Here is a 10331-nt window from a genome sequence, read left to right on the forward strand (position 1 = left end):
AAGGAGCCGTGCTCCGAAAGCTCGTGTTTGAAACAAACATGTTGGACTTTAACCTGGTGTTGTAAGACTTCTTACTGTGCTCACCCCAGTCCAACGCCGGCATCTCCACATCATAGATTCCAACCAATCAGCGGCGCGAACCGGCATTCCATTTTATGTTACCGTTTCCCCGAGCAACCACGTCGCATTGTTCTCGCTGTCCAATCGGAACTCGTGTTTGCTTCACAGAATTCGGTATAAATAGCGCGAGCGGGAAGACACGCAACACATTGAGAGGAGCTGTGAATATAACAGGAAATTATGGTAGGTTAGCGTTAAATCAAGAGCGAATGGGATATGTACCGCTGTATCACATGTTCACTCGGGAAGAGGATCCATAGGGAGAGTAGAGGATCTGTGACACATTGTAGGATCCAATGGGGAGTCAGAATGATCTAGAAAGGCATGCACAGGGATAGCCGCAAATCCCAAGGAAAGAGAGAGATCCGCAAATCCATATGGATGGGCGGTATGCAAGGGGAACAAGATCAGGGAGAACATGAACTTACAGGGAACAAAACGTTCGCATGGAGCGGGAATCCCTCAGGGACTGAAGTCCACAGGGAAACGGGAGTTGCTCAGGGTCTACATGATTCATGGTCATTGGAACAGGGATGGTTGTGTATATCCTTCTGGTGCTGCAGTGACTCGGGGAAGTCGCAGAGTGGGCTCACAGTGATCCAGGATCTGTTTAAATCGCCTCGTTAGAGAACAGGGATAGAAAACCATTAGGTTTTGGCGGAATCGGGGATGGACAGGGACGGAATGTTTGCTGTCCCTCAGCCCGTTCTCCATCCATCATCATATTGAATCTGTAAAATGTTATTCTTAACTAACCACCTTTTCTTCTCTCTTCAGCGTGAGTGCCTTTCACTCCACATTGGCCAGGCTGGTGTACAGATCGGGAATGCTTGCTGGGAGCTGTATTGTCTGGAGCATGGCATCCAGCCGGATGGGCAGATGCCCAGTGACAAGACCATCGGAGGTGGTGACGATTCCTTCAACACCTTCTTCAGTGAGACAGGGGCGGGGAAACACATTCCCCGGGCCGTGTTCGTAGATCTGGAGCCCACCGTGATTGGTAAGAGGGGAGATTGTTGCTGGGTTGGTCAGTCAGTGCTTCAGTAAACTCATTGCAATATTTCCTTCAGCCTCTGTGTTCCTGGTCTCAAGTCTCTGTTCCCTGTCCCCAGATGAGGTCCGGACCGGCACCTACCGACAGCTCTTTCACCCGGAGCAGCTCATCACCGGTAAGGAGGATGCGGCGAATAACTATGCCCGGGGCCATTGCTCGGTGGGCAAGGAGATTGTGGACCTGGTCCTGGATCGTGTCCGGAAGGTGGTAGGTTGACTCACTTTGATGTTCTGAATTTCTGCCTCATATCCGTTCACATTTGCTGAGAAACGAGGTGTCAGTGATTGCAGCACCATCAATTTCACCAGTGCGCGAAGTTTTTCCTCCTCGGATTCCCCAGCAAAACTCTGCGGATTGTTTCCTGCCAAACGCGGTCCCGTTGGGCAGCACGGTAGCACAGTGGATAGCACTGTGGCTTCAGAGCGCCTGGGACCCAGGTTCGATTCCCCGCTGGGTCACTGTCTGTGTGGAGTCTGTACGTTCTCCCCGTGTCTGTGTGGGTTTCAAGTGCAGTCTTGATGGGCCGAGTGGCCTCCTTTGCACTGTGTTCTATGTTCGTAAAGGGGTCAAAACTATGGGGGTAACAGTTCGTTGAATTGGCGGTGCTCTGATTCCCGTTGTTTCTAGAACCCTCTAGATTTCAACCATTATAAAGGCAAAAAGTATGAAAGATAGAAAGAAAAGTGACAATTTAGAGTAATTAACAGTAATGATCCGTCAGGAGAAGACGTTTAATTTTAACAATTCAACGCAATTCTCATCACCCTTCTCAGACAACGTCGCCAAGTGACGGCGCTGAATGGGTGGATAACATGTAAAACCATCAGCTCTCCATAGGTTCATGTAAACATCTCTCTGCCTCCACCTCTCTTTACCTAATCGTCCATTCAACATGTCTCCAGCATCTCACTCCATCAAAATCCACCTTTAATTATTCACTAGAAATGTCGAAAGCCAAGTTCGGACAATTTTGGAAAATGCTTTGAACTTGTTGACAATTAAATCAGAGTTAGCCCGTTGGATTTCAGATATTGACTCGCGTTATATAACCTTTAAGCAATGCTTGAAAACTCCTTGCAGATTACCAAACTACGAAACAGCAGAGAGACGTCGCTCCTTCCTTTCTTATCATACTCAGAGATTCATAACCGGCTGAAGTGCACTGAACACAATGTGTCACGTTGTCTACTCACCAGGGTATCTTGTGCAATCAGAACAAAGTTCCAAGAGGCGCCTCTTTGAAAACATTGTTGGAATGAATGGTTCTCCTCTTTTACTCCTTCTTACTTGCACCTTTGGCAGACACGCTTTCTGTCTGGGTGTCCAAGCAGGTTTTATTAAAAATACATTACGACAAAAATATATGTATAACAAACGCGGACATTTAATAGCATTACTGCACTATATATATATATATATATATACATGCAATACAATCTATACATTTCCTACATTCATGCCAACAGTGAGATTACTACTGATGAATTTGTCACCACCAACATTACCGCAGCCTCTCTTCCATCGATCCTCTCCCAGCTGCTTCAACACGGCGCCACTCTGTCTCCTTTGCAATGTCCATTGATCATTCCCCCAAGCTCATACAGCTCAATCTGAGCAGCTCCCAGGGCGCCATCACGGGAGGGACTCTGAGTACATTTCCTAATGTTAGGTTCCTCTGTCCTTTTCAGGAGAGATTCCATTCTCTGTTTCATCTTTAATATGTTTTCTCTGTTTTTACCCACAGGCTGATCTCTGCACAGGGTTACAGGGTTTCCTCATCTTCCACAGTTTTGGGGGTGGCACTGGCTCGGGTTTTACTTCCCTCCTGATGGAGAGACTCTCCGTCGACTACGGCAAGAAAGCCAAGCTGGAATTTTCCGTTTACCCCGCTCCCCAGATTTCCACCGCGGTGGTTGAGCCGTATAACTCTGTGCTGGTCACCCACTGCACCCTCGAGCACTCTGACTGTGCCTTCATGGTGGACAATGAGGCCATTTACGATGTCTGTCGGCGGAACCTTGACATTGAGAGACCGACTTACACAAACCTCAACCGTCTCATTGGACAGGTAGTGTCGTCCATCACGGCCTCACTCCGGTTCGATGGTGCCCTCAACGTGGACCTGACTGAGTTTCAAACCAACCTGGTCCCCTATCCCCGCATTCACTTCCCTCTGGCGACCTTTGCCCCTCTTATATCGGCTGAGAAAGCTTATCACGAGCAACTCTCGGTGTCGGAGCTCACCAATTCATGTTTTGAACCAGCCAACCAGATGGTGAAGTGTGACCCCCGCCAAGGCAAGTACATGGCCTGCTGCATGCTGTACCGAGGAGACGTTGTGCCAAAGGATGTCAACGCCGCCATCGCCACCATCAAGACCAAGCGCTCGATCGCCTTTGTTGATTGGTGTCCCACTGGCTTCAAGGTAAGTGTGGCGTTTGCGTCTTGTCCACTTGGTACACTGAAGCTAAGAATGTGAAACTCCGATAACACATATCAACACTGTTCACTTCATTTCGGTTCAAATGTGTCTTTCTACGCAGGCAGAACTCCCGAACAGACCGTCCCCATTCCTGCAACAATGGGAAACTGTCAAAGGGGAGCTGGATTTGCAATTGTCCGGAGTTTAATCCTTGAATTCAAACCGGAATGCTCCAGCAGGAGTCCTTCCTTGAGGAGGGAAAAATCTTGCTGACACTCAAGACCGTTCGGCAATTAGACTTTTAAGGAGTTAATTTGCTTTTGAATGTAATCTAATTTGCGCATCGATTCTCCATTTACACTGGAGCCTTGATGTAGGGGAATAACCCAGGGAATGGCCAGACCTCAATGTTTAAATACGGAAAAAAGCATTAATACTCAATGCAACTTTCTGAAAAGTGATGGGAGGTTGTGCAATCTGGTGTTGAACCGCATGGTAAGCAATTAAAATCGAACCTATTTTCTTCTCTCCAATAGGTTGGCATCAACTACCAGCCCCCGACGGTGGTGCCAGGGGGTGATCTGGCAAAGGTACAACGGGCCCTCTGTATGCTGAGCAACACCACCGCAATTTCCTTGGCTTGGACCCGACTGAATCTCAAATTCGATAAGATGTACGCCAAGCGGGCCTTTGTCCATTGGTATGTGGGGGAGGGGCTGGAGGAAGGGGAGTTCCAGGATGCACGAGAGGACATGGCTTCACTCGAGAAGGATTATGAAGATGTGGGAGTTGATTCTTCCTCACTGGACAGAAAGGGCGAAGAGGAAGAATAAGATCCATTCATTTAGAAATCGTAATGGTTTAACTTAAATTCACATTGGTATTATAAAGTTTATTTAAGACAATAAAGTATTTAAATTTTCTTTGGAATACTCTCATTATTTGTCTCCGTAACCGGCCGGGCTTGCAAATCGGGATCTGAAGAGAAATATTTGAAGGTACAACAGTTTCAATGGACACAGAAAGTAGGTCAAGTGCAACAAGCTCCACAGGGCGCAGGCCGAGAGTCACAGAGCAATTCAATTATCGAAACACTGTCCTCTGGAATAGGTGGATCGAAAGTATAAAGGGTTTCATTGATTTGTGCCTGAGTTAGTGGCCTCTGTTGGTTTCGGGTTACGAGCAGGAATGCGACTGAGTTCTGAACAAGCTGGTTATTCGTGATTTGTATTTTTTTGGCCAGTGAGATTGTATTCGCATTTGGAACTTGCTGGAAAGTTTAACGTTTACAATCGTTTGCAATTACTTTGTAGTTGCGCTATCGCACTAGTCAAATGTTCGCATATGTCGACCAAATATGATACTGAATCCTGGGAGGCTGGTGTTGGAGTCAGATTTAGGAAGAAGATTTTGGATAAAGGTACCCTGACTTCGATGCCTGTATAAGAGGCATCTTGTATGAATAGATAGTGTATAAACAATGCATGTGATTTTATAACCTAAGAATTACTAATATTAGAAAGGGCAGATACACAATTAAAGTAAGTTGCACAAAATGACTGTCAGCTGAGTTAGCAATTCTAAAGACACAAAATGGCCTTTAGCTGAATTAGCCACATTCCTGAGTAACTATTAGCCGGGTCAAGTAGTAAACTGGTATAAATGACAGCATTTAATTACAGACAGCAGAGATAGTCAGTTTGAAAACGAAGATTGATATTAAACCATTGAATGGGAAACAGACATGGGAGATTCTAGGGAGGCAAGGGAGACATGCACAGAGAAATACAAGGAGCATTATTCATTCTCGCCAGCCCAAGGTCGCCGACGCAGTCAGGAGGGATAACTTTACAGTTAGTATGAGTGACTTCTTCATTCAGTCAGCAGCTGGTTAAGGTACCAACCCACATTGCATAATGTCAACTTTAATTGGATATATAACTAATGTATCTAATCTATAATCAATAACATTGGACAAGGTTCAGCTGAAATGGGCTGTGTAGCTGTTTAGAAAAATGTACAAGAATGGATGTTTTCCTTTGTTCGGTGGAGAGATGGTCTGAGACTTTACCAGACGCCATGTCCCCGCCGGCGAAATAAACCATTTGATGCGAGGACCAGCAGCCCTGGGCGCTGGGTGATTTCTTTGAGATCCTCTCCCGCTAACAGTTTGGTGCAGTGATTCGGATTCTTCCGTCGACCGATATCGTCAGAGACCCGGGTGAGTAAATTTACTCATTATAAATATAAACTTATCCCGGGGACTGGACAGAATTTGGCGGCTAACGAATTCCGAACCTGTGAACAGGGTCTGACCAGCAGTCAAACGGCTGTGGGTAGCTAAGGTAGGCGTTATCTGGTATTGTCTGAAAGTGCTTAGAGGTGTGGAAAATGTAAGTGACTGACTTGTGATCCGATAAAAAGCCAAGAGATGTGTCGACTACAAGTTACACTCCAGCAAAAGCCGACCTCTGAGAGTAATTTCCTGATGGGTCTAGTCCCAGGAAATCATGACAAGTAAAACGATAGAGCTCGAGTGGGTACAACAGTGGTCCCCTGTGTGTCATCTGGAAACCAGAACAAAAGTTTATCGATAAGATGATTAAATCCAATTTGAACTTTATTGAATGGTGAGGTTTCATGCAAGGGTGACGCCCCGAATTCACACAAAGTTTAGATCTTCAATCACTATTTAGATTAAAAATACATCTCAAATAAAAAGAAAAGGAATAAAATCAAATAAAACTAAATCCAAAATACAGACCTCGGGTTCATTGAGAAATGAGGAGGGGAAGGTACAACGTCCCTTTTCCTCCCCCTGAAGTATTGTAAACCAATTGATCAAATGTGGAAGACAGGTGGATTTCAATAGACACACTGCTTCACAGTAAAAAGGGCTGGAACGCTCAATAAGCTTTTTTATTCAGAAATATCCGGGGATGACAGATCCACCGAGCCGCGTGCTGTACACCGAAGATGACCCCCCCCCCCCCCCCCCCCCCACCCCGCTCTACAAGAAAAATGAGTAAAGTAAATAGAAGATTAAAGTTAGAATCGCCACAACTGGGGTTCTGTCTAAAAGAAATTCAGATTGTTTCAAATTTTTAAGATCAGATTTGAGTTTCAGATTAAGCCATTCAAGCCGTCCTGGCCAGTGCCTCCAAGATAAACTGGGCAGGAATCCAATTCATTTGAGAGAAAAAACAATAAGGTATCTTTCAAATACTGTGTAAGTAGAGAACATTGGAAATTGATTTCAGTTCAAAGAACAAGAAAAAAACTTGCGTAAAATTAAAGAAAATAACAAAATAAGTTTTAGATTATGTGAAGGGACGCAATTGCGTTCCAAGTTCTCCGTCTACTGTCCAACCCTTTCGGTTTTGGAGAGAAATTAACCATTTCAGCAGACAGTTGATCTGTTCTAAATTGTCCCCAAAAAATATACGTCTCTGAGACTAGCGAATGCCTATAAAATCAATCATTGGAAATTGACATCAATGGAATACAATAAATATTTTTTTACGAGGAAGGCCAATGGAAGATCTTGTTCATTATTTGAATTAAGCGATTGTGAAATTGCTGTCTCTTTGACAATCTGTAGCCATGAGAGAAAGCGAACAGTTAACTATGATATTTGCGAGCTGTGAGAATGTGTGTGTGTTTGGTTTGTGGCTGTTCATATATCTCTGTAACATTTATCTTCTGAGAAGTTACCTTGAGTTTACAAGGACGTGTACCTAATTAATTTTGGTCAAAGCACTGAAGCAGGTTCCTTTGTGAGTGTGGTGATATTTGTGTGTCGTCTGATATTGTGATTTCGAGATCATAGTTTGAGTAGTTTAAGTCAAACCGATAACAAACTGAAATGTAATTAACAAATCTTTCACTTCGACCGTTAGGACCCAAGATCCATGTTTACTTATGCATTTTTGAAGATCAAATTCAAGAGCGGACGAGATGGTCAATGGAAGAGTCCTAGGGAAAATTGGTGTACAGAGAGATCTGGGAGTTCAGGTCCATTATACCCTGAAGGTGGAAACACAGGTCGATAGAGTGGTCAAGAAGGCATACAGCATGCCTGCCTTCATCAGACGGGGTATTGAGTACAAGAGTCGGCAGGTCATGATACAGTTGTATGGGACTTTGGTTAGGCCACATTTAGAATACTGCGTGCAGTTCTGGTCGCCACATTACCAGAAGGATGTGGATGCTTTAGAGAGGGTGCAGAGCAGGTTCACCAGGATGTTGCCTGGTATGGAGGGTGCTAGTTATGAAGAAAGGTTGAGTAGATTAGGATTGTTTTCATTGGAAAGACGGAGGTTGAGGGGAGACCTGATTGAGATCCACAAAAGTATGAGAGGTAGGGACAGGGAGGATAGCAACAAGCTTTTTCCAAGAGTGGGGCTGTCAATTAAAAGGGGTCACGATTTCAAGGTGACAGGGGAAAAGTTTAAGGGAGATGTGCGTGGAAAGATTTTTACGCAGAGGGTGGTGGGTGCTGGAATGCTTTGCCAGCGCAGGTGGTCGAGGCGGGTACGATAGCATCATTTAAGATGCATCTGGACAGATATATGAATGGGTGTGGAACAGAGAGAAGTAGACCTTGGAAAATAGGCAACAGGTTTAGTTAAAGGATCTGGATCGGCGCAGGCTGGGAGCGCCGAAGTGCCTGTTCCTGTGCTGTAATTTTCTTTGTTCTCTGTTGTACTGATGATTCCAGGGTATTTTTGGTGCATGAAGAATGTAAATCAGGATAAAAATTCACGTATGCAAGAATAAGAAAATATTAGCTTGATACGGTTCATTGGAAGCTGGGATAGTTGAAATGCATATGTCCAACCCGGTGTTGGATTAGTCAAGGGTTAAAACTTCCCTGACACAACGCAGATGGAATAATTCTGAGATTGTAGAACGAAGAGTAAAAGACAGATGGGTAAATAAAATAGGTTCACGATCATGTTTCTGTTTTAATCAAAAGAACGGTGGTGACAAAATTACGTCTGGTGGAGAACTCTTCCCTTTTCAAACCAGCAGAGAATTGGCCCTTGCTTGTTAATGGATCTGGTATGTCTCTCTTGTGGGGACCATGAATTGAATTCAATTTGAATCGGTTTTTGGAGCAGGCAAGGAGCTGAATTAGGGGTTTTCCCCTGTCCACACTCTGAGCTCTGCCTTTGGAACTCCGATAAAGTAATAAAAAAAAGCTGAAGATGCATTTTTATTTGGGAATTAGAAACCTTAAGTTTAGAATTGTCAGATATATTCAGATTAGTTAACCCACTCTGTCCCAAGCAGAATGGGTCTTTTGTGTTTTACTTTACAAATAACTGCACGTGGAACAAGATTTGTAGTGGCTTCAGGAACTGGAGATAGTGGGATGGGGGGGGGGGGGGGGGGGGGGGGGGGGGGGGGGAGGATATGGCTTATAGTAAGGTGGCTAACTAAACAGGCACAAGCATGTCAGGGTCAGGTTCAAGCGCTACAGAATCAGGCGTGTAACCACGAGGATAATCGATATGAAAAGGTTGTTAAAATATGAGAACTATTATCTCGATTTTTTTAATAAATGTTTTTATTGGGTTTTCAAGCATTGTATATTTACAGGTGTACACAAAAAAGAAAAAAGGGAAAAACTGAGAAGACATTTTACACAAGATAAAAACAACAACGCTAAATAGTTAGCGAAATCACGTGACTCACAAGTAAAGACAAACATGTAGTGGGTGGGGGAGGGGACTGGGAAGGTATATATGATGGTTCCTTCCATGCTGCTTTCTGGGTCTGAAATGTAGAGGAGCAGGTCTACTGCACAGAGCGAGACCTCTATGAGGTACTTCCACTTGACTCTGTCGAAGGCCTTTTCTGCGTCCAGGGAGATAATCAACTCTGCGTTCTGTCCCATGATGGGGCCATTATCACGTTCAGCAGGCGTCAGATCTTCAAGGCCAGTGCAGTCGCAAATTTTTAACGGAAGTTGGCCGGGAACTCTTCTGGTCGGTCTGCCTCATGGAGTTAATACTTTCCATGATCTCACCCAGTGCTAGTGGTGCGTCCAAGCCCTGTTTCCTGTCCTCCCCGATGACTGGCATGTCCATCGAGGAACCGTTTCATCCCTGCTGGGGGTGTGTGAGGTGAACAGCCCTTGGTAGAAGGCCTCGAAGGTTTTGTTGACCATTTCTGGGTCTGTCTCTATTGTGCATCTGTTGTCCCGGATTCGTCACCAGGTGTTAGGTGTTGTCCATATAAAGCTTTTCCTGTCCAGGCCGAACACGTCTGTTATTCAGGGGATGGTATATGCAACAGAAGAGGGCCTAACAAAGGGAAACCCCGGAGTGCATCCAACAGGTAAGTAAGGTTAATCCCAGAGGAACGGGGGACAGAAGCCCCCCACCAGGATAGTGACATGGAAAGTAAGCGGACTCAACAGCCCAGTGAAAAGATCCAGAGCCCTCACCCACCTAAGAAACATGAAAACCGACATAGTCTTCCTCCAAGAGATGCACCCGAGAGAGAAGGACCGACTGTGGATAAGGAAGGGCTGGGTGGGACAGACCTACCATTCCTGTTATGGGACGAGAGCCAGGGGGTGGCACTGTTATCAGTGGGAGGACAATGTTTAGGGTGACGAAGATGGTTACGAACCCAGGAGGATGGTACATCTTGGCCAGTGGAGCACTGGGCGGGGCACAGGTACTTCCAGTTAAAGTGTACGCTCCCAACTGGGATGACACAAAA

The 10331-nt window shown here is 45.2% G+C and overlaps 1 protein-coding gene across 1 annotated transcript; it reads left to right on the top strand.

The window, feature by feature from the left end:
- The first annotated feature begins 215 nt into the window (after positions 1-215).
- On the top strand, positions 216-4519 carry LOC119955674 (tubulin alpha chain-like). Its single transcript, XM_038782114.1, has 5 exons — positions 216-303; positions 898-1120; positions 1233-1381; positions 2919-3599; positions 4133-4519. Exons 1-5 carry the CDS (start codon positions 301-303, stop codon positions 4427-4429), a joined length of 1353 nt encoding a protein of 450 aa, XP_038638042.1. The 5' UTR covers positions 216-300; the 3' UTR covers positions 4430-4519.
- The last annotated feature ends 5812 nt before the right edge of the window (positions 4520-10331 follow it).

This window comes from Scyliorhinus canicula, chromosome 21 (genome assembly GCF_902713615.1).
Source record: "Scyliorhinus canicula chromosome 21, sScyCan1.1, whole genome shotgun sequence".
Lineage (NCBI taxonomy): Eukaryota > Metazoa > Chordata > Chondrichthyes > Carcharhiniformes > Scyliorhinidae > Scyliorhinus > Scyliorhinus canicula.

What these genes read in the sequence shown, in the direction of transcription:
- LOC119955674 (XM_038782114.1), top strand. An exon ending in TCTGGAGCCCACCGTGATTG is followed by an intron (nt 1,121 to 1,232) that starts GTAAGAGGGGAG and finishes CCCTGTCCCCAG; the next exon opens with ATGAGGTCCGGACCGGCACC. An exon ending in TGGATCGTGTCCGGAAGGTG is followed by an intron (nt 1,382 to 2,918) that starts GTAGGTTGACTC and finishes TTTTACCCACAG; the next exon opens with GCTGATCTCTGCACAGGGTT.